The sequence below is a fragment of the Hemiscyllium ocellatum genome, chromosome 3, assembly GCF_020745735.1.
Source record: "Hemiscyllium ocellatum isolate sHemOce1 chromosome 3, sHemOce1.pat.X.cur, whole genome shotgun sequence".
NCBI classification, from domain to species: Eukaryota; Metazoa; Chordata; class Chondrichthyes; order Orectolobiformes; family Hemiscylliidae; genus Hemiscyllium; species Hemiscyllium ocellatum.
In genome coordinates, this window is record NC_083403.1 from 103,828,554 (window position 1) to 103,853,770 (window position 25,217).

A 25,217-nucleotide genomic window follows, 5' to 3' on the forward strand; every position below is an offset into this window, starting at 1 on the left:
GTAGGGGAAACTATTTATGTCAAATCGATATGTTCTTGATTAAGAAGTGGTGCAGGGAGAAGGCAGGAGAATGGGGTTAAGACTTATCAGCCATGCTTGAATGGTCAAACAGACTGAAGGGCCGTATAGCTCAATTCTGCTCCCATATCTATAGACCTCCCATCCCTTCTCCCTTTTCCAGCCCTACTCTGTCTTCCCTTTGTATGACCATCAAAACTCCTAGTTTTCTTGTCCGTCCTTGCTTTCACCTCATTTTCAATCCTCCACCAACTCTCCTCCCATTACACTTGAGAATATATATGGCAGCATTGTTATTTTAACTGAAAACATAATTCCAAAGCCTGGTCTAATAATCAGGCAATGATTAGATTAGATTACTTACAGTGTGGAAACAGGCCCAACAAGTCCACACCGACCTGCTGAAGTGCAACCCACCCAAATCCATTCCCCTACATTTACCCCTTCACCTAACACTACGGGCAATTTAGATAACCTACATACTTTTTGGATTGTGGGAGGAAACCAGGGCACCTGGAGAAAACCCACGCAGACACGGGGAGAATGTGCAATCTCCACACAGTCAGTCACCTGAGGCGGGAATTGAACCCGGGTCTCTGGCACTGTGTGGCAGCAGTGCTAATCACTGTGCCACCATGCCGTCCAAAATGGGAGTTTGTCTCCACCAGTGCAGTTTAGATTCAATTAATTAAATGCATCTATTTAAGGGTGGCACAGTGGTTATCACTACTGCCTCACAGCACTAGGGACCCAGATTTGATTCCAGCCTCAGGCGACTGTGTGAAGTTTGCACATTCTCCCCATATTTGTGGGTGTTTCCTCCCACAATCCAAAGATGTGCAGCTTAGGTGAATTAGCCATCCTAAGATGCCCATCATATAGGTTATTATCAGGGGTAAAAGGGTCTGGGTGGGTTACTCTTTAGAGGGTCAGTGTGGACTTGTTGGGCTGAAGGGCCTGTTTCTACACTGTAGTAATTCTAATTTCTAGATCATTGTAAAAACCCACTTGATTGACCAATGTTCTTTACGGAAGGATATATATTATTCTTACCCTGCCTAGCCAACATCTGACTCCTAACCCGCAGCAATGTGGTTGAATTTTAAATGCCACCTGAAACAGGCAAGCTGCAAATTGATGTGGATGATAAATACTGGTCTTGCTTGTGCCATTGAATCCTGTGAATAAAAGCAAAATCTCCTCAGGGCAAGTTGGAGAACAGTCATCTCTCACCTTCCTTTTCAATAAGAGACTTGCTTTGTTTTCACCATGAAACCACTTATAATAGAAGGTAAATTAAGATGAGGAAAGATTTTGTCTATATTCCTCACACACTGATGTGGATAAGTAGAATGTTTACATCTTTAGTCAACAAAACAGACAGTATGATTAGAGATTTCCTTTTAAAAGACAAATTTTGATAAATGAAATAAAATTGGACAGCTTTTCTCAGGTTAGTATGGTTTCTGAAAGGTATAAAAACAAACTACAGATGTGAACTGAGCAGTAATGTGATTTTATTTGACAATCTCTCTTTAAAAGATGAACTTTACTCGAACCAAGTAGAAGCAAATTACTGCAGATGCTGGAATTTGAACTGAAAAAAAACGTTAGAGATTACAGCAAGCCAGGCAGCATTCACTAAGAGAAAGCAAGCTAAGGTTTCGGGTCTAAATGAGTCTTCATCAGGGCCAAATTGAACTGTGGAGGGGGACAGCATTTTGCAAGAGTGGAAGGGGAGGGTTGTAGTGTTGGGAGGAGAAAGAATGACGATAGTTCAGATGAAGTGATTTTGAACCAGGTCCTGCTTATCTAATACAAATATGCTCATTGATCTACATTGGCTCCCAGTCTGGTATCGCTTCACCTATAATATCTCATCAAGCTCCTTGCTGCCATGGTCCCTCTCCATCTCTGGAAAATCTATTGTTAAAGGTGGCTCTCCAGTTCTGGCCTCTTGCATACTTCTAGTTTTAATCATAACCACTGACAGGCCAGCCCTAAGGTCTGGAACTCCCCAACGTCAATCCACTTAGAAGACCCTCGTGGAAACTTACATCTTTGACCAAGATTTTGGTCATCTGTCCTAACGTCACATGCGGTGTAGCGTCAAATTTTGCTTGATAATACTCCCTAGAAGTGTCTCGGTATATTTTACTAAGTTAAAAAAGTACAATTTAAATGCATGTTGTTGTTGATGCATAAAGAGTTGTAAATTCCACCTCTAATATTTTTGAATAATTTCAAAAACATGACTGAGCATAAACTTCCTTAACTCATTGGAAAATAATCTGTAGCTCGGTAGACCTAGTGATACTGATACAAGTATTTTGAATATATTTCCCAAAATGTATCAATCACATCATTTGCATTCAGACATACAAGGGGATCTAGAGGGAAGGTATTTGGGTGATACCTTCAAGAAAACACTGATGTAAAAAGTCAAAACGATAACGCAGGAGATGTGGAATGTTTCTGGTGAAATTTACATTAAGTTTGAGTTTAAGACCTTTGTAATCAGAGCCAAGTGAACAAAGGATGACAGTACCAGGCAACCATGTGACAGGCAGCTGTTGAGGGTATTTTTATTTTTAATGAGGTAGTTTCAATGATCTATAAGAACAGAAATATATTGAAGTAGGAGTAACACACTGAATTGTTACATAAGAGATAGGTCACTGCAAATGATTTAAAAAATGACGATACTCTTTAAAAAAAATCTTTTCCTCTTTATTTATAACATTCTTTGTGATATAATTGTGATATCTATACACAAACAATTTTAAACCTTTAAACCCAAATTGCTTTCTTCATTGAACAATTTACAAGCTAACAGAAATCATAACCTGTACAGAAGACATCAGGAGAGTTGACTCAAACAATAGGGAAGGGGAAGTTTAATACTTTTCCAAGTCGTAGAGATGTACCAATGTGAAAACACCTCCAATTAATTTCAGAAAAAGCTTGTCTTGAGCTTGATGGTGGGTGCAGCTTGCACAGCTGGCTTGGCTTGCTGGCTTGCAGCTTTGGCCCGGGAACTGGCTTGGCTAGCTCGGATAGCAGCCTCTAACTTGGCTTTGAGTTCAGGTGCTGCCCCCATCACTGCCTTGAAGGCACCAGGGTAGAGGGGACCAATGCGCATGAGATCCTGCAGAGCAAGCTCATGAAGACCCTTGGAGGCTGTGGGAGCCGAGCCGAAAGTCTTCTCATCCAGCAGATACGAAATGAGAGTGGGGACCAGAAGAGCAAGCAGCTGGCTTCCTGAGAAGGAAGGAGGGAGCTTTCGTTAGGGCAATAATCCAGAGATGCTCGTCCCTGAGTGTATACCATTACTAGAATGCAGCATTGTGCTGATGCTTCTGGACTAATGCAGATGGACAAGCTCGTGATCTAGAGATCTGAGTTCAAAGTGATCACAGCAATTTAAATTCAATTAGCTAATAAATCTGCAATAAAAAGTTTCTCTCAATAATGATGACCACAAAATTACTGTACAGTCATAGAAACACATCTGCTTCAGAGAGAGAAGGAAATCTGCCTTGCCTACTTGGTCTGACTTACATGGAGCTCCAGATCTACAGCAATTTGGGTTGATTATTAGTTGTGCTTTGAAATGACCTGCAAGTCACTCAAACATATCAAAATCAAATTATTAAAAAGATGAATAAGAGTAAAATGCTTGATTGATCACTCAGCATTGACCTCGACACCGGGAACTACACAGCCACAGCATTCTTAGTCAAACCTGCAAAGTTGTTCTCACCTACATCTGGTATTAAGTGCGACAGCGATATTCTCTTTGCTTTGAGTCCAATGTCTCAGACAGTTCCATCATCATTCTGGGGGTGTTCTGTACCAATCAGTAGAACAGACCCACTGGAGGAGGTGGTACCACAGTAGTGAACAGTCAAGAGGAAGTAGGTGTAAGAATCCTCAACATTAAATCTGGAATCTTGTAGGAAGTTATGAATGAGGCATGTGGTTTCCAGATAGGTAAGTAGAAGACTCAGATTTTAGGCAGAAGGGAGTTGAGGAGAATTTTGAGGAGAATGCAATTGATAGCAATCTGGAATGTATTATCTAAAAGGATAGTAGAAGCCAATTCAATAACAGTTGTCAAAAAAGGGAACTGGATAGATATTTTAGAAAAAGAAAAACTGCTGGGCCATTGGGCTGACTAGTTTCTCCATGTTTGACAAAGGCAAATTTTGAATAGTCTAATTTTGTGCAGTATCATTCGATGATTTCTATCCTCATTTTGGCTGTCTGCATATCAACTACTTCTTCAGTAATTTGTCTGGTGATGAGCCATGGTATAAATGTCAGCTCTGTTTAAATCAGTGATTCTGAGAATGGCATTAGAGAAATGGAATAAATTTTGGTGTACTGGCCAATGCAACAGCTGATTCCACAAACTGGTGTAGCAGTGACACAGATGGTCTGAGCACATCACATATCATAGTTACCCTAAACCATCACTGCATAAGTCAACAATTCCCCTACACAAACTTATACTGAATATTATTTGTATCCCAGAACACCCACACATTTCTGGAATGTTTTTCAATCTGGGGTAAAGGAAAGGGAAAGAAAACAGGCTATAGCACAAATCATTCTTGGGTAAAGGTCCTTTAACTTTCCTATCGAGGTAACTGAAGGTGTGATTAGAATAATGGACCAGAAATAAGCATTATGGTTCAGTCCAAATTTACGCTAATGTTGAGAGGCTAAAGTGGTAAGCTTTGTTATTCTTAAAGTGATATCAAAGCCTGAAAGAATATTAATTCTGGTTCATAAAGCTAAATTTATTGAAGACAGTCATTTGCAAATATGCCAGCACCAGCTGCAGCATTAATGGGAAGTAGTATCAGAATTTGGGTGAACGTTCAGTCAACACGGTGTCAGTCTTGACACAGTATGCATCGAGTAACAGAAGATCAAGGTTGCACATATAACTCCATACTCAATGGTGGGACTCCAGCACGTTAGATTATTGCCATTGCTAATGGATAATCCTCTTAGCTTATTCAGAAGGTTAAAGTTTTAAATCCCATTCCAGAGACTGAAGTACAATATGCAGGCTTGCATCTTTGGGTCAAGCAATGAGAAAGTAATACATTGCAGGTGCTGTTCTGGTCTTCAGCTTATGGTCAGATGGACTGATCACACAGGGGCTGAGCCTCTCTTCAATTCATTGTCTGATGGACTGATACAACAGGAGCTACCATAGTACAGGGATCTACTTACTGTTTTGTTCCCCTGCGAGGTTTACCAGGGTCTCAAGAACTTTGATTCCTTCTTGTGCTGCTTGAAGCTCAGCACTATTGGCCAGTTTCTGATTCCCCACCGTTTTAAGTTTCTCAACGACCAGTGGAGCCAAGGCATGAATATATGGGTAGGAGAGGGCTCGGTTTGACTGTTGGAAAACCGAGAGCAGCAACTGGTAACATTTTGCTTGAACCTAAAAAAAGACAGAGGAGCCAATGTCTCAGTTTCACGTTATGCCAATGCCAAAAAATATACAAATATTCACATTTCCTGGAAAACAGGCACAGTCACAAAAAAAAACTTCCTAGAGGTTCCACAACAAACAAACCAACAGGCTTACAACATATTGGCTATAAATGTAATTATTTGTTTCAGGGCCAGAGAGGTGAGGCTGGCTTTCTGAGCAGAGAGACCAAGACTGATACCCTTCAGCTCAAGCAGAGCAGCAGGGAGAGAGGATTGCAGTGGGGATGGGGAGAGAACAAAGCTTCCAGGTAGAACTAGGCACCATGGATCTAGATCTGTGGAGTTCAGAACAAGTAGGATCTGTCTAGCACAGATCAGGTTTCACTGAAGTGCAGGAACCACTGGTTTAAATAAGAACATATTGGGAAAGTACAGCAATGTCAGATCAGAGCATGGTAGTGGACAATTGAAGCTTGGCATTATCAGCATATGTTCTGAACTGGCACTGGGCTGCTTGATGATTTCACTGAACTCCAGTACAAACATGTGAGAACAAAGAAGTGAGTAAGGCACAAACTGGAGGGGGAGGGGGTGGGGGAGAGGGGGAAGCATGAATTAAAAGAAAGAGAATCCATTCTGCTGACAACACTCCAAGTTCAATGATTAATTTTCCCAGGCATTTATTAATCTTCATCTAGTATTTCTTGCCTTTGGCTCTGAGAGAAAAGGAGACGTACAATAAGTCTTACCCAGGGGTCTCTTGAATTTAAAGCACTTGCAAATCTCTCGATGCAACAATTCTGGAGAGACGAAATCCCAACCACCTCATTACTGGCAGATAGCAGGAAAAGAGTGATTGCTGTGAGCATGCTCACTTCATCCACATTCGGCTTTGATTCATCTAACGGAAAGACGGGAACCAAGTGACAGTAATTACTGAATTAGCACAGGAGTAGATGATACCTCGATGATCTAGGTATCAAGCGCTGAAGGTTTAGTGCAAAGCACATTTATATTAAACCTTAGAAGCTTGATATACAGATCATCCTTTCTTGATCAATCCTGAACCCAGTGTGTCCTCGCACCGTCAATACCGATCTCTTCAGATCACTTGAATTAAGTGTACAAGGCCTTGAGCTCTGACAGACAGTTATTCCTGTGCCTGAAATTGCAAACCACTTTAATCTTGTTCCTGGCTACTGGCTTCTGAAACAAGCAAGCGACTTTGAATGTTGGATTCTCCATCACTAAAAGCAATTCTATCCTTAGTCGGCCATTGTGAGACAAAAGGGAGTTAAGGTTCTCAAAAAACCAGCCAGGAAGAACTAAGACAACATTTATTTTTAAAAGGCCAACTACTAAATATTAACTGTGTTTTATGTGCCCTACCTGGTTTGGAATATTCCAAGATGGAAGCCAGGGTGCTGCAGATCAGATCTTTCCACTGTTTGTGAATCTCATCCGATTTGGCCAATGGAGAAGTAATGATAGTTTTGATCCCCTGCAGTGCTGCACTGACTGGGAGTGACACGTGGTTATCAGCTGACTTCACTGCTGATTCTCTCAGCACTCCAGTGATTAGGTAAAGGATTGTGGGTAGTACAGTCATACTGCCTGTGAAAATTGAACCAAATACAAGCCATTGTTATATATGCCTTACAAAGATATTGCATGTTTTACTACAAGTGGCTGAGCAAGCACTGTTACATCTCCTAAAGAGAACTGGATTTGAAAAGAAAAATATAAACAGACAACAGGAAATAGCAGGGAAACAGGATACAGATAATTGGATCCAATTGGAAAGATTGCATCAGAACAGCCATGATGGGCTGTTCTGTATTCTGTAATTCATGCTCCCCACCACTCCAGTCTGTGTCATACTCACTTCTTTGTTCTCACATGTTTGTACTGGAGTTCAGTGAACTCATCAAACAGCCCAGTGCCAGATCAGTACATATGATAATAATGCCAAGCTTCAATTGTCCACCACCATGCTCTGATCTGACATTGCTGTATTAGATTACTTAGTGTGGAAACAGGCCTTTCGGCCCAACAAGTCCACACTGACCCGCCAAAGCACAACCCACCCAGACCCATCCCCCTACATTTATCCCTTCTACTCACGCTACAGACAATTTAGCATGGCCAATTCACCTAACCTGTACATTTTTGGACTGTGGGAGGAAACCGGAGCACCCAGAGGAAATCCACGCAGACATGGGGAGAATGTGCAAACTCCACACAGTCAGTCACCTGAGGTGGGAATTGAACCCGGGTCTCTGGCGCTGAGGCAGCAGTGCTAACCACTGTGCCACCATGTCACCCACTGCTGTTGTAAACATTTGCAGGTTCTGAACAATGTTAAATGTCATAGACTATTGGATGAAATTAGATAAATAAGGAGGGCAAATTGTTCAGAAGCTTAAATAACTAATAGGAGAATGTGTTTTCCAAATGTTAATGCAACTGAAGCAACTTTTAAAGGATAACACTGTCTCATACTTATTCTTTCTCAAAACAAAACATCTGGTAAAATTTCATATCATAGACAAAATAAAAGGTATTGATACAACAGTAGCAACTTAAAAAGGATTTTATTCTCATAATCCCCATATGAGTGTCGATTATGATTCAGCAGGTAGTAATCCCACCTGGGAATCAAAAGGTTGTGGTTTATCACATTCCACTCAGAGGCTCAAGCCTAAAACCTAAGCTGAACATTGCAGTGCAGTACTGAGGCTGCACTGTCATCTAAAAACCAAGACCCCATGTGGTCTGATGGGTGAATTCAGAGGATCCCATGGCATGCTTCGTTCCCATGGCATGCTTCGTTCCCACAGCATTCCACAGATTCACCACCCTCTGGCCGAAGAAATTCCTCCTAATCTCTGTTCTAAAGGGTCATCCCTTCACTCTGAGGCTGTGCTCTAAGGCCCCAGTCTCTTCTGTGAGTGAAACAAATACCTTCGCCATGTCTATTCTATCCAAACCTCTCAGTATTCTGGAACTTTCAATCAGATCACCCCCCACCCTTCTAAATTCCTACTTAGTACAAACCCAGAGACCCAACCGCTCCTCATATGACAAGCCCTTTGAGCTTGGCATCATTCTCATAAATTTCCCCCTGACTCCCACCAAAACCAGAATCTTTCATTAGATATGGGGTCCAAAACTACTCACAATATTCCAAATGCAGTCTGAACAAGACTTACGAAACCTTAGCAGTACATCTCTGGTCCTCTATTCTAGCATTTTTGAAATGAATGTCACGAACTGAACCTGCATGTTAACCTTAAGAGAATCCTGGACCAAGTCCCTGTGTGTTTCAGATTTCTGAAGCCTTTTCTCATTTAGAAAATAGTCTACACCTCTACCAAAATGCATAACCTCACAGTTTCCCACATTGTGTTCAATCTGTCGCTTCTTTGCCCACTCACCTAGCATGTCCAAATCCATGTGCAGTTCCCCTCTTCCTCAACACGACCTGTCCCTCAACCTATCTTTGTGCCATCTGCAATTTAGCAACAATGCCCTCAGTTCTTTTGTATGGATCATTAGTGCATAGCGCAAATAGTTGAGGTACCAACACTGACCCCTGTGGAGAAAGTGAGGACTGCAGATGCTGGAGATCAGAGCTTAAAAATGTGTTGCTGGAAAAGCGCAGCAGGTCAGGCAGCATCCAAGGAGAAGGAGAATCGACGTTTCAGGCATAAGCCCTTCTTCAGGAATGAGGAGGGTGTGCCAAGCAGGCTAAGATAAAAGGTAGGCTGGAGGGACTTGAAGGAGGGGCGTCAAGCCTTTTATCTTAGCCTGCTTGGCACACCCTCCTCATTCCTGAAGAGCTTATGCCCGAAACGTCGATTCTCCTTCTCCTTTGATGTTGCCTGACCTGCTGCGCTTTTCCAGCAACACATTTTTAAGCTCTGACCTCTGTGGATCTCTACTAGTCACTGGCTGTTCTCCTGTAAAAGAGCCCTTTATCCCTTTAGCCTTCTGCCAGTCAGCTATCCATGCCAGCACCCTGTACCTAATACCATGGGCTCTTATTGTATTTAACAGCCTCCTGGGTGGCACCTTGTCAAAGGCCTTCTGGAAATCCAAATAGATCATGTCTAACTTGCACATAACCTCCTCAAAGACTTCTAACAGATTCGTCAGGCATGTCCTCCTTTTGATGAAGTTGTGCTGACTCAGCCCTATTTTACCATATTCTACTAAGTACTCTGCAACACATCCGTAATAATGGGCTCTAAAATCTTACTATTGAGGTCAGGCTAACCAGTCTATAGTTTCCTGTCTTCTGCCTGCTACCCTTCTTGAACAGGGGTATTCCATTAGCCATTTTGCAGTATTCTTGGATCCTCACTGATTCCAGTAATTCCACAAAGATCACCACCCTGACTTTCCTTATCAACCATGGTCGCCTCGTCCTCCTATTAGCATGCTTCCCCAAGGAAGGATTTCTGCTGTCTCTCCAGAATTATCCCCTGTCTCATTATTAGTGGGCAGCACGGTGGCACAGTGGTTAGCACTGCTGCCTCACAGCGCCTGATACCTGGGTTCATTTCCCGACTCAGGCGACTGACTGTGTGGAGTTTGCACGTTCTCCCCGTGTCTGCGTGGGTTTCCTCTGGGTGCTCCGGTTTCCTCCCACAGTCCAAAGATGTATGGGTCAGGTGAATTGGCCATGCTAAATTACCCGTAGTGTTAGGTAAGGGGTAAATGTAGGGGTATGGATGGGTTGCGCTTCGGCGGGTCGGTGTGGACTCGTTGGGCCGAAGGGCCTGTTTCCAAACTGTAAAGTAATCTAATCTAGTAATCTAATCTAATCTACCCTTCCAATCCAATCTGGTCAGTTCCTTCCGCACATCTTTGCAGTTACCTTTACTTAATTGTAATACCTTTACATCCGATTCAAATCTTCTTTCTTTCAAACTGCAGGGTGAATTCTATCATATTCTGGTCACTGTCCCCCAGGCATTCCCTCATCGTAAGCTCCCTAATCAAGTCTCATTATTATACATCACTAAACCTTGAATTACCTGGTCCATAGTGGGCCCTACCACTAGCTGCTCCAAAAAGGAAATCTTGAAGACATTCCATGAATTCCTCTTCCTGAGATTCACTCCAAACCTGACTTGCTCAGTCCACCTGCATATTGAAGACCCGCCCCATGATTATTTTAATAGTGTCTTTCTTACATGCCCTTTCTATTTCGTGATATTTTTTCTTCCCCATATCCTGACTACTGCTGGGAGGCCCGTACACAACTCCCATCAGATTTTGTTTTCCCCTCTGCAGATCCTCAACTCTGCCCACACAAATTCCTTCTAGGTCTTCCGGCTCTATAACACTTCTTGCTTTCGATTTAATTTCATTTTGTACTAACAAGATAACCCACCCCCTCTGCCCATCTGCCTGTTCTTTCAACAGGACGCAAATCCTTGGATATCTAATTCCCAGCGCTGATCTCCTTGCAGCCACGTCTCTGTGATACCCACAACATTGTCACCACCAATTTCAATCTGCATTACAAGTTCATTTACCCTGTTTTGTGTAGTGCATGCATTTAAGCACAACACCCTCAAATCCTACATTGACTGTTCCGTGTCCTAGTAATTGTTCTGGAAACTTTAACCTCTGTTGAGCTCTACGTTTTCCATAAGTTCCATGCAACTGAACTCTCACCCCCACTATCTGGTTTAAAGTAATATCCATATCCCGAATTATGAGACTCAAGAACTCTGGTCCCAGCATGATTCAGGTAGAGCCCATCCCATCGTTCAGGTCTCTCCTTTCCCAATACTGGTGCCAATATCCCATGAATTCAAATCTGTTCCTCCCACAACAAGCTTTGAATCACAGTTACCTCTTTAATCTTGCTGACCCTGCACCAACTTGCTGGAATCTAATGATTACCACCATTCTGGTTCTGCTTTCCAATTTAGTCCTTAGCTGCTCATATGCCCTCAGCAGAATCTGTTCCCTACCTATACCTATATCGTTAGTACTTATGGATGGATGACAAATGGATCTTTCCCCTCCCACTCCAATTTCCTCTACAGCCCTGATGAGATTTCCTGAACCCAGGCACCAGGCAGGCAGCTTATGGTTTACCTGTGATGTCACTTTTTATGTGGACCCCTGACCTTGGGCTTCAATTTGTCCTGTTAAGAAACCTTACAAACAATGGATCAAAAGTAAAGCTAAAAGTACCTTTTCCCCTCTGCACTGAATTCCCAAGTAGCTTCTAAATCCCCTGAACTGTATACTTGGGCTGCCTCTCTCTCGATGTGATCTCTCCTTCCTGACCATGAGAAGTTACTGATGGCAAGCTTTACTGAAGTAAAGAACATACTACCTGGTCAGCATCTGTTTGTGGGAAGTGACTGTGTGTGTTTACTACACTACAACCCAAACATCTTGCATTCATGAAAGCTGCTGTATAAATGCATTTTCTTTTGCTTTACATGCTTGCTTTCATCTACCAATTCTTTGTCATTCAAAACGATTGCAAAAGGTCCATATTACAGAGGAGGAAGTGCTGGATGTCTTGAAATGCATAAAGTTGAATAAATCACCAGGACCTGATCAACTCTGTGGGAAGCTAGAGAAGTGATTGCTGAGCCTCTTGCTGAGATATTTGTATCATCGATAGTCACAGGTGAGGTGCCAGAAGACTGGAGGTTGGCTAATGTGGTGCCTCTGTTTAAGAAGGGCGGTAAAAACAAGCCAGGGAACTATAGACCAGTGAGCCTGACCTCGGTGGCGGGAATCTTGGGGGACAGGATGTACATGTATTTGGAAAGGCAAGGACTAACAAAGGATAGTCAACATGGCTTTGTGTGTGGGAAATCATGTCTCACAAACTTGATTGAGTTTTTTGAAGTAACGAAAGGATTGATGAGGGCAGAGCGGTAGATGTGATCTATATGGACTTTGTAAGACGTTCAACAAGGTTCCCCATGGGAGACTGGTTAGCAAGGTTAGATCTCATGGAATACAGGGAGAACTAGCCACTTGGATACAGAACTGGCTCAAAGTAGAAGACAGAGGGTAGTGGTGGAGGGTTTTTTTCAGACTGGAGGCCTGTGACCAGTGGAGTGCCACAAGGATCGGTGCTGGGCCCTCTACTTTTTGTCATTTACATAAATGATTTGGATGCGACCATAAGAGGGACAATTAGTAAGTTTGCAAATTGGAGATGTAGTGGACAACGAAGAGGGTTACCTCAGATTACAACAGGATCTGGACCAGATGGGCCAATGGGCTGAGAAGTGGGAAATGGAATTTAATTCAGTTAAATGAGACGTGCTGCATTTTGGGAAAGCAAATCTTAGCAGGACTTATACTTAATGGTAAGGTCCTAGAGAGTGTTGCTGAATGAAGAGACCTTGGAATGCAGGTTCAGAGCTCCTTGAAAGTGGAGTTGCAGGTAGATAGAATTGTGAAGGCGGCGTTTGGTATGCTTTCTTTTATTGGTCAGAGTACTGAGTACAGGAGTTGGGAGATCATGTTGCAGCTGTACCGGACATTGGTTAGGCCACTGTTGGAATATTGCGTGCAATTCTGGTCTCCTTCCTATCGGAAAGATGTTGTGAAACTTGAAAGGGTTCAGAAAAGATTTACAAAGATGTTGCCAGGGTTGGAGGATTTGAGCTATGGGGAGAAGCTGAATGGGCTGGGCTGTTTTCCCTGGAGCGTCGGAGGCTGAGGGGTGACCTTATAGAGGTTCAAAAAATTATGAGGGGCATGGATAGAATAAATAGGCAAAGTCTTTTCTCTGGGGTAGGGGAGTCCAGAACTAGAGGGCATAGATTTAGGGTGAGAGGGGAAAGATATAAAAAGGACCTAAGGGCAATGTTTTCACGCAGAGGGTGGTATGTGTACGGAATGAGCTGCCAGAGGATGGGTGGAGGCTGGTACAATTGCAACATTTAAGAGGCATTTGGATGGGCATATGAATAGGAAGAGTTTGGAGGGATATGGGCTGGGTGCTGGCAGGTGGGACTAGATTGGGTTGGGATATCTGAACTGAAGGGTCCGTTTCCAAAAAAAATCACAAATCTGATATCAGAAATTATCAGTTAAAAGATTTTTAAAAATAGGCTGGGACTCTTCCTCCAAATAAGGAAAGACTAAAGGAACGAACTGATAGAGATCTTTGAGATTAAAGAGTTTAAGAGGGTAGATGTGGAAAATCATTCACACTTGTGACAAAATCCAAAATTAAGGACCACAATAAAATGACAATTGCTAATCAATCCAAAAATGAACTCAGGATAAGTCTATTTACCCAGAGAGATGAGAGTTTGGAATTCAGAGTAGCTGTGGTGAATTGTATAAATGCACTGAAGGGGAAGCTGGATAACTGCAAGTAGGAGAAAGGAACAGAAGGACAGTGACATGAAGAATGATGGCTGGAGATCTCTGATGAGCATAAACCTTGACATGGACCAGTGGGCTGCGCATTGTCTGTGGAATTCTAAGTAAAGTTTAACCAAATTAATTTTAAGTTTATACAAAAAGATGCAAAATCCAGCTATTATCAACAGGTTAGTGGGAAACATTAAGACAAAGATCTGTAAATTTAACTCATTCACTCCACCCAGAAAACACTGCCCAAATCATTGTGTCTTAAATAGTACTCATTTAGAAGTTATATTCTAAGTTGTTTTTACCTGTTGGAGAACAAAGCGATGGTAAATCAGCGAGGATGGAAACACTGACAGCTACAAGCTGGGCACTCTCATCTGCTAATGACTGCGTCTTGCTGGCAACGTGACTAGGAGAGTCTGTCACTTTCGGATTCAGCTGTGGGAGGTGTCGTACCAGAATGAACATAAGCAGCTCCAATGCAGCAAACACAACAGATTTGCCAGGAATCAAGCCACCAGATTTCCCTCCTTCCCCTAAAGTAGTTAGTGGGTCCTCCTCAGGTGCACATTTGTCATCTGGAAGACAACGAAGTTCAATTTAAACAAAGCATCAACAAAGAAAATTGCAGATTTGACAGGGTAAATGCTGTGTTCCCTGGCTGAGGGTTCTAGAATCATGTGCTCTATTCTCAGGATAAGAGACCATTTAGGACTGAAATGAGGAAAAGCTTGGGGTTTTGGATTTTTGAAATTCTCTACCTGGAGGACTGGATATTCAGGTGATGTTCAAGACAGTGATTGAGAGAGTGTTTTAGACACTAAGGGAATTGAAGTGTCAAGGAATAAGTAGTGATGGGAATAGTGGTTATGTCACTAGACTAGCAATCCAGAACCCCAAGCTAATGTTCTGTACCTCGTAAAATATACATTCAATGTGAAAAAGAGAGAGTAATAGCTATCAATAATCATTGTTGATTGTCCTAAAAGTCCACGGATAGAAATCTGTCACCCTGTACCTAAGTCTTGCCTACGTTCGACTCCAGACCGACAATGATATGGCTGGCTATTAACTGACCTCTGGGCATTTGAGGGATGAGCTATAAATGCTGGTACATTACTTGAATAAAGGAAATAACAGGCAAGAAGATAGAGCTGACCAATCCCAAACCATTGATTCAGTTGAATGGCAGTGGACCAGGCTTGAGGGTGCTATGGCCTTTTCCTTGTTGAATAAAATTTCACTCCATAATTATTTGTAAAGAGATAGGAATAAACAATATGATTCTGCTCATATATGCCCACAAGTGAAAGATATTGAAGGGTACCGGATGTGGATGGGTTTTCTCATTCCGTGACAAAACGTGGAGCTCCTGACCTAGACCTCACTTTTGAGAGCACACTTTAGAAAGCTGGGTAGGATTGTGACGGTACTGTCCTTTAAGAGATATGTTCTGTGCTATTGCTGTTGCAGAGGAGTGTTGCCACAGTGATGCTGGAATGTCTCCTTCAGACTGGCAGTTGGTACAAAGTTTGAGGCTTTCCTGGGTGGGTTTCTTTTTGAAAAAACAAATCATGAGTGGATGGGGTCAGGGTTCACGCAGACTCAGGAAGGTTTTTAGCTTCTGCTTTGAGTTAGTGAGAGGGTTTTCTGCTGGCTGCAGAGGTAAAAACTTGGGTTCCTAGTTGTGACAGAGAAGTCTTAGACAGTGAGATTTCTCTTAAAACTTAAAAGTGGCAGATTGTTTCTTTCTTCTGAACTGGAAAAAGATAGCACATAAGAACCATAAGTGTTTTGCTGAATTGTTTTTCTGTCAAAGGGTATGTTTGTGGGTTGCTGCTTGTATTGGAACAACTGATTATTAATGATTACAGAGGAACCTTGATTATCCGAATACCAATTATCCAAAAATTGGATTATATGAAGGAGATCTCGAGGTCCCAATAGAAACGTTACATCAAAGACGTTTGTCCAACACTGATCGCGTCTTTTGTTTACAGTGATTAAACGTGCTGCTGAGAACAGTCCTGGACTGATGGGAGTGCAGGCACCATCTCTAAATGACTGACCTCCCACTCACCCCCCTTCCTTCTCTCTCTCCCTCCCCACACTTACCCTGGAGTTCTATACAGGAGTGTACCCTAACCCCACCCCCTTCCCCATATAACCTCTCCAACATTGTGCTGGTGTGTGTGTGTGTGTGTGTGTGTGTGTGTGTCCCTGCGTGGACTCACCACCCAAAAAGGCGGCAGCAGTCTTATCGTGGGTGTCCAGTCTAGCTGCTCCCGAGAAAAGGCGGGGTGGTGGGGCAGGCGGGCAGGAAAAGTATTGGATGGGATTGGGGGTGGGTGGACGCCGGTGTTGAATGGGGTTTTGGGGGGGGTGGTGGGGGAGATGCTGTTGGATAGAGTTGGGAGGTGGGCAGGGGCCTGGTGTTCGACTGGGTTAGGGGGAGGGTGGTGTTAGACAGGGAGCAGTGTTGTATGGGATGGAGGTGGGGCAGCGGAGGCTATCGTGCGCTGTGTGCCGCTGCCTTGTCTGAACAGCGAGCAGACGTAATAGAAAATTCCAAGCCCCAGACAGAAGGCATTGAATCGATTAACTGAATAATCAATTCTCTGAACAAAATAGTGCTCGCCCATCTCGTTCGGATAATTGAGGTTCCCCTGTAAATAATATATTGTCTTGTTAAATATGTCAATAGAGTTAAAGCTGTACTCATTTTTTTTGTATTTTGACTGAGTTATAAGAATTAAATGTGTGTTTTGATTAAAGACGAGTGATGATGGACCAATTGAATCACATCTGAAACACAGCATCTTATACTTGCCTTTAAATAAATATAAAAGTGTGGGTACAAGTGGATACAAATCCCTGATGCACATTCCTGTGACAACTGGAACTGCACTTGTGACTTTGGCCTTTCAATATCCATAAAGCAGACTCTAACACAAAGTTTTCACTGGATACATCTCAGAAGTAACCACTTTTCCTCTTCAACTTACCACGATTCTGCTTTAACAGACCTTGAAGATGATCCTGAGCAGCTCGGATAGTCTGTTGTATAACCATAGTCACTTGTTGTTGAACAGAGGGAGGCCCACAGGTTAGTAACAGACGATGCAACACATTAAAAAGCTCAACGGTGAGCAGCTGTAACAAAATCAAAGAAAGACTGCTTAAAACAGAAGCAACGGCTGATGAACGTGATTCGATAAATGATATTTTCTTTTTACTTAAAAGGCAAAATGAAACAAATTTCAGTTCAGCTCTTAGTTTGATCATATTCTGTTGGAAAGGTTACCAAATCTTCATGTTTTCGAATAATTCAGATGTCAGTTCAATAAGCAATTTGCTCTTGTCCAAGTCAGACTAAACACCAAATCCACTGTCACACCTAATGCAATACTGAGATTGTGCTCCACTGTCACAGGGGCCATCTTTAGAATGAGACATTAAATTGAGGCCTAGGCTTCTCTCTTAGCTGGATTTAAAAGATTCCATGGCACTATTTTGAAGAACAGGGAAGCTCTCCCTAGAATTCTGGGCAATAAATTATTCCTCAAGCAATAACTATAACACACTTCCTGGTTCATTATCTTGCTGCTTGCATGAGTTTGCAACGTTAAGATTGACTGTCACATTTCCTACATTACAACAGTGACACTACTTCAAAAAGTAGTTTATGGCTGCAAAGCACTTTGGTATGGCCTGACATCGTCCTGTCCATTTGAAAGCATGTTGCATGATCACATAATATATTCATTGCCAGTTTTATTTCAAAGTGCTCTACAAGTAAAATTTAATCTCTTCAAAAACTCTGTTGTATTCCTAAGTTAATGAGCATTGAAGGAAATGCAGCTGGATCCTGCCACTCTGGACCAACCCCAGTTTTCTGTGATCATTGATAAACTCTTCACTGCAAAAAATGTTTTTCACAGATTAAATGCAAATTCCTACAAATGATACAAAAATAATGATTGGAATTTGGAGCTATTGCTGGCTTTGTTCTCCTTTTGCTGCAAGACTAACCCAGGATATTCTGGGGTTCCAGAGTTCATCCCACACCTAAAGTACCTGGTTTACTGTGAAACTGTTCTCCAGCAAAGGTAAAATAAAATTATATTCTAACGCCAGAAACCTCATCGATTGATTGACCCATTTTTAATTTTGTGATTTTCAGTCCCTTAACAAATGTTAATTAGTAGCATGAATTGAGTTCATTAATATTAATGTGCTGCTGGTTTTGGAATAGTCAGGAGTTCTTGTCTAGAACCTCCTCTGATCTACAGCCCTGCAAGAACTCTCATATTCCTTCAACTAAAGCTTCTTGTGCACCTCCCACTTCGATTAACACACCACTAATGGCTGTGTGGCTACAGCTTGCCAAGCCCTAAGCTGTTATCCTCTCCCAAAGCCTCTTCTGTTTGCCAATGCTGTTTCCTCCTTATTTAAGTTCCACCTTGAAACTTCCAGGATCATGTTGACTTTTAATGTCAGTCACCAGTATAATGTCTCTTCCTTTAGCTTTGTGTCATATTTAATTTGGTAATCTTCCTTTGAGGCATCTTTGGGAGACTTCAATCCATAAACGTGGTGTAAAAAGACACATTGTTGTTGTAAGGTGACTCAGTTATTCCATTATACACAAAACTGGACTGGGGTCAAAATATTAACAATGCATTCTTATAAAGTCAAGGCACATGTTCTCTAGAAGCACATTAATTATCAGTTCCTAAGCCAGGGGAAACTAGATTCTTTGACCTGTGGGACCTGCGTTGGAATGTAGTCAAACAAATCAGCCAAATGCTTTTTCCACCAGCTGTCAGAGCTGTGTGCATGCAATAGACTTATTAATCTCAATCCAGGAGCCAGGAAGAATTGGTTAGCACTGGCATTCCCTGTTTCTTTGCCTTCTGCGTGTACCTACAAAAGGTCCATGCGTGGCAGTGCTTCCAGAATCTGAAAACGATGCTGCAATCCCCATCAGTATGCCAGTTGTTATGCATGGAACATTGGAGCATGCACGCAGTTTAGAGGGAATGTTGATTGGCACCACCAAACTGTAGCATAATTCATGCCGTCTGTTGTAGTATTAGCCTGACTACCACTGCAGGCACCTCTGCCAGCATGTGGTTCAAAGGAAAGGTGTTGAGATATTTCAATGCTACTAATCCTTTGTCTATTCTTTGTGTAGGTCCTATCACTACCTAAGTGGCAGAGGATACACTACTGTACAATCTTTCCAGAAGAGGTACTGTTCTTAGTTAACAAGATGGTTTATTGCATTACAGTAATAAGTACAAGCTAAATTACAGGTCAGGCATGATTACTAATACTCTCTGGAGCTCTACAGAAGACATCAGCTTCCAATGAAGGTGAATATAGAACTCACAATCTTCACCCACAATCTGCGTGGCATTACCAGACTGGCTGAGCTCAACATAATAAGGGCATAACTCCTTCACAACCATCACCTGATGAAACATCTTCCATAAAACAATTAGTAACTTAGAGAGTTGATAGTATTGTGATCATCAGATACCTTATATTTTATTTTGAGAGACAGGATTTAGATAGAGTCATAGAGGTGTACAGCATGGAAACAGACCCTTCGGTCCAACCCGTCCATGCCGACCAGATATCCCAACCCAATCTAGTCCCAACCACCAGCACCCAGTCCATATCCCTCCAAACTCTTCCTATTCATATACCCATTCAAATGCCTCTTAAAATGTTGCAATTGTATCAGCCTCCACCACATCCTCTGGCAGCTCATTCTATACACGTACCACCCTCTACGTGAAAAAGTTGCCCCTTAGGTCTCTTTTATATCTTTCCCCTCACACCCTAAACCTATGCCCTCTAGTTCTGGACTCCCCAAACCCAGGGAAAAGACCCTGTCTATTTATCCTATCCATGCCCCTCATAATTTTGTAAACCTCTATAAGGTCACCCCTCAGACTCTGACGCTCCAGGGAAAATAGCCCCATACTGTTCAGCCTCTCCCTGTAGCTCAGATCCTCCAACCCTGGCAACATCCTTGTAAATCTTTTCTGAACCCTTTCAAGTTTCACAACATCTTTCTGATAGGAAGGAGACCAGAATTGCACGCAATATTCCAACAGTGGCCTAACCAAATGTCCTGTACAGTCACAACATGACCTCCCAACTCCTGTACTCAGTACTCTGACCAATAAAGGAAAGCATACCAAACACTTTGTTCACTATCCTACCTACCTGCGACTCTACTTTCGAGGAGCGATGAACCTACACTCCAAGGTCTCTCTGGTCAGCAACACTCCCTAGGACCTTACTATTAAGTGTATAAGTCCTGCTAAGATTTAGGTGTAGGTTTGCTCGCTGAGGTGTATGTTTGATATCCAGACGTTTCATTACCTGGCTAGGTAACATCATCGGTGGCGACCTCCAAATGAAGCGAAGCTGTTGTCTCCTGCTTTCTATTTATTCCCATGGATCTTCACACAAGAGACATTAGGGGCAACTTTTTCACGCAGAGGGTGGTATGTGTATGGAATGAGCTGCTGGTGGAGGCTGGTACAATTGCAACAGTTAAGAGGTATTTGGATGGGTATATGAATAGGCAGGGTTTGGAGGGATATGGGCCGGACGCTGGCAGGTGGGACTAGATTGGGTTGGGATATCTGGTCGGCATGGACGGGTTGGACCAAAGGGTCTGTTTCCATGCTGTATATCTCTATGACTCTATATCTTTCTCCTGGATGGGGTTTCTGGGGTTTGTGGTGATGTCATTTCCTTTCGTTTTCTGAGGGGTTGATAGATGGCACCTAGATCTATGTGCTTGTTTATGGCGTTGTGGTTGGAGTGCCAGGCCTCTAGGAATTCTCTGGCATGTCTTTGCTTAGCCTGTCCTAGGATAGATGTGTTGTCCCAGTCAAAATGGTGGTTTTTTTACATCCGTGTGTAGGGCTATGAGGGAGAGGGGGTCGTGTCTTTTTGTGGCTAGCTGGTGTTCATGTATCAAAACACAGCCAGAAACCCTAACCACCTTACCATGTATCAAAGTTTCAGAAATGACAGCCAGACTACTGAGACCCCTCGGAATCCTAGTAGCACACAAACCCACCAACACTCTCAAACAAAAACTAACAAACTTAAAAGACCCAGTACAACCCATGGACAAAACCAACGTCATCTATAAAATTACATGCAAGGACTGCCACAAACACTACGTAGGACAAACAGGAAGAAAGTTAGCCCCCAGGATACATGAACACCAACTAGCCACAAAAAGACACGACCCCCTCTCCCTCATAGCCCTACACACGGATGTAAAAAACCACCATTTCGACTGGGACAACACATCTATCCTAGGACAGGCTAAGCAAAGACATGCCAGAGAATTCCTAGAGGCCTGGCACTCCAACCACAATGCCATAAACAAGCACATAGATCTAGGTGCCATCTATCAACCCCTCAGAAAACGAACAGGAAATGACATCACCACAAACCCCAGGAACCCCATCCAGGAGAAAGATATTAATAGAAAACAGGAGACAACAGCTTCACTTCACTTGGAGGTCGCCACTGATGATGTTACCTAGCCAGGTAATGAAACGCCTGGATATCAAACCTACAGCTCAGCGAGCAAACCTACACCCTAAACCTCAAACTGAGCTACAAACCTTCACAAAACCCTGCTAAGATTTGCTTTCCCAAAATACAGCACCTTGCATTTATCTGAATTAAACTCCGTCTGCCACTTCTCAGCCCTTTGGCCCATATGGTCAAGATCCTGTTGTAATCCGAGGTATCCCTCTTCACTGTCCACTACACCTCCAATTTTGGTGTCATCTGCAAACTTACTAACCGTACCTCTTATGCTCGCATCCAAATCATTTATGTAAATGACAAAAAGTAGAGGGCCCAGCACCGATCCTTGTGGCACTCCACTGGTCACAGGCCTCCAGTCTGAAAAACAACCCTCCACCACCACCCTCTGTCTTCTACCTTTGAGCCAGTTCTGTATCCAAGTGGCTAGTTCTCCCTGTATTCCATGAGATCTAACTTTGCTCGAGTAAAAATTCCTGATGAAGGGCTTATGCTCGAAACGTCGAATTCTCTATTCCTGAGATGCTGCCTAACCTGCTGTGCTTTGACCAGCAACACATTTGCAGCAGATCTAACTTTGCTCATCAGTCTCCCATGGGGAACCTTGTCGAACACCTTACTGAAGTCCATATAGATCACATCTACTGCTCTGCCCTCATCAATCTTCTTTGTTACTTCATCAAAAAACTCAATCAAGTTTGTGAGACATGATTTCCCAAGCACAAAGCCATGTTGACTATTCTGAATCAGTTCTTGCCTTCCCAAATACATGTACATCCTATCCCTCAGGATTCCCTCCAACAACTTGCCCACAATAGTGGCATGTGTATATTAGTTTTTTGTGTGCAGGGACTTCTAAAAAAGAAATCAAACAGTCCACTAGTAACATAATCCAGTATGTTTCAGAGAACAGGTGACTTAGAACCCCTGGGATGCATTAATGGAATTTTGTTTTGAAAACTGTAGCTGTTTCTGGTAGATAGGGTAAACATTAAAAGTTATTAGCTGGGTTTTAGTTTTGAATAATCAAGAATTAATTTTGGCTCAGGAAACCCGGAGATTGAAAGCTTTTAGCATAGTTCGGAGGTGACCCGGCTGGGATGAGAAGTATTGGCCCATAGCATTTTCAACTGGAATCATAACAATAGTAAGTTGCGCTTTAGCACTGTACCTGATCTTCTCCGATGTATGTTCTAGCACAAGGGGAGTCCAGTAAAGTATGAAGCGCCTTCAGGCAGGATGTTACATGCTCGAGGGGATTTTCAGGTCGAGGAGAGCACAGGAACTCAATACTGATACCTGCAAATAAGAACCAAATCCCCTCTTTCAGGCTCAGTTTTCTTAAATGGAGGAAAATGTTCAAATTGTGATCATGGCAAGGATGTAGAAAATTTACAATACCACCGGCGTTGAGAGATTACAGCGCAGGGGCTGTCACAAAAAGCTGGGATTGGTCTCCTTCGAGCAGAGAAAGTTATAGTGAACTTCGATGGAGGTACTAAAGTTGAAGTGATTTGGCAGGATAGATGAGAATTTTTTTCCTATAGGCATGATTGTGTATAAATAACATATCACTTCATGTTAATTGGCCCAGGTTGGGGAGAAGAGGTGGATTTATTTTACACAGCAAATTGTTACCATTCCAAAAACACTATCTATAAGAGACATGAAAGCACATTTAATAGATGACTGAAGTTGAAAGAAATTGCAGTGTCAAGGATAAAATGCAGGGCTAGTGGGATTAATTGGATAACCCCACCAAAGAGTTGCCATAAACACAATTAACTACATGGTCTCTTTCCATGTTGTATCATTTGAAAATTATTTCTAAATGTACAGAAGCTTTTGATCTGAAGTGAAAACTTGCATCAGCCTGAAAGCATTGACTTACCAAAAATAAGTTGTAATCTGTCTGTGTTAATCTCCTGCAGAGTTTTGGTTGAAGTTCCAGACGCCTGAGCTAGAAAGGTGCCCGACTGATTCTTGTGCCCACTTTGAACTGGCAGGGTCGTCAGCTCGCACGGAACAGAAAATCCTGTGCTGTTCAACCAAAGTGCCACTGCATGTAAGATGGGAGCCCAGGAAGCACGGTAGTGTAGACGGGCACTGTCAATTGTTTCAGGCGTATAGAAGGCACCTCCTGTAACAAAGTACACTAATAAACCAAAACATTCAACACATTTCAGAGAAACCTTCAATCATACGATGCCTTCAAACCAATCCAATCCAAGGAATCTTCAAAGAAAGTCATAATCAAACAGAATTTGATACCAAGAAGGAGAGAGGTATGAGGAGAGGTGATCTATAGCTTGGTCAAAAATGTAGAGCAAGAGAAGTTGAGACATCTAAAGCAATTCCCAAATTCACGGCGTAAACGGTGGAGTGATTAAAATCCGGAAGCAGAGATATACAATCATTTCCAATTCAATAACAGCATTAACTTATGCACCACAACTAGCTGCAGATTTGGATACGTTCTAGAGTGGATTTGTAGGGCTCTGAGCATGGAAGAACTGGATAACTGCGACAAAGAACTGGTTTGGACATGGTGTGCTGAATGCCTTCCTTCTGTGCTGGACAACTCTACGGTCGGAGCTTCAACTTTTCACCCAAACTGTGGACCAGAAATTCCAGAGAGCTCCCCAGGAATGGACTAAAGTGCAAATCTTCAACTTGACATAACTTTGTCTCACATTTCGTTTTGCCAATTGGGATAGCAGGAAATCCCAAAAATTGTTACGCATTAAATTAGAAAAGCCTAATTTTCAATTTGCTTTGAATCAACAGCTATTTATTGCTTGATAATTAAAACCTGGATTCCTTAGGCTTTTAAGTCTACCAGAGAGGGAGGCAGGAATAATGAAACTCAAATCAGTAAGAATTCCTATGTATCATGACTCCCATTGGGTGTCAGCTATGTCTCAGTCCTACCTGCCATTCTTCCTTCCCACCTTTCTGCTCCACCGTCCCCTCTAACCTAGCACCTTCATCTCCATCCACCTATTGTACTCTAGGCTACCTTCCCCTCCAGCCCCACCTCCCTTCCCATTTATCTCTCCACCCTGGAGGCCCCCTGCCTTCAATCCTGATGAAGGGCTTTTGCCTGAAACGTCGATTTTCCTGCTTGTCCGTCGCTGCCTGACCTGCTGTGCTTTTCCAGCACCCACTCTAATCTAGACTCTGATCTCTTGAATCGAGTTAGGTTATCAGATCATTATCTTATTACTCTTTGTGAGGTCTTGTTGTGGAGAAGTGGACTGCAGAATTTTCTATATTAAAAAGGATAATGCAAGGCAGAAAAAAATCAATTCATCGGTTGCAAGATTTTTTGGGAGATCTTGAGGGTGTGAACATCTTCACAAAAAAAAGTACGTACTTCTTTCAGTTACCACAGCAGAAGATAAAAGCAAGGAAAACTCACTTACACATCTCATCCATTTTGAAAATACATAAAGGAAGGAGCAACGTCTTGACTTTTGACCCATATTTTCAGATTGATCAATTATTTTGCCCCAAATGCAGGAACTTCAGGAATTTTAGGACTCACTCTGGTTCAAATGAAAAACCAAAACTAATTTAAGGATTTACATAAAGGTTTTCAATTGGGGTTCTGCTGGATACACTTGTTTTCAGGTGCAGCACCATTACCACCATATCTATCACATAATGTCAGAGGCTGATATTCTGCAATGAGGAACTTATCTGAAAGTTTTCTCTCAGCCACAAATCTGGAGGTTGATGGAAAATTTGAAAAGCCTTTCAAAAGAAAATTTTGC

The 25,217-nt window shown here is 42.5% G+C and overlaps 1 protein-coding gene across 2 annotated transcripts in view; it reads right to left on the reverse strand.

Moving 5' to 3' along the window:
* Positions 1-2,726: 2,726 nt before the first annotated feature.
* The window catches only part of heatr5b (HEAT repeat containing 5B), a 124,328-nt gene continuing 101,837 nt past the window's right edge, over positions 2,727-25,217 (reverse strand). For both annotated transcript variants that reach the window (XM_060852486.1, XM_060852487.1), the window contains 8 exons: positions 23,333-23,581; positions 22,613-22,740; positions 16,854-17,001; positions 14,154-14,426; positions 6,862-7,086; positions 6,222-6,373; positions 5,266-5,479; positions 2,727-3,279 (listed from right to left, as the gene is read on the reverse strand). In XM_060852486.1, coding sequence (XP_060708469.1) covers positions 2,972-3,279; positions 5,266-5,479; positions 6,222-6,373; positions 6,862-7,086; positions 14,154-14,426; positions 16,854-17,001; positions 22,613-22,740; positions 23,333-23,581 — 1,697 coding nt within the window. In that variant the 3' untranslated portion in view covers positions 2,727-2,971. The remainder of the gene's footprint in view (positions 3,280-5,265; positions 5,480-6,221; positions 6,374-6,861; positions 7,087-14,153; positions 14,427-16,853; positions 17,002-22,612; positions 22,741-23,332; positions 23,582-25,217) is intronic.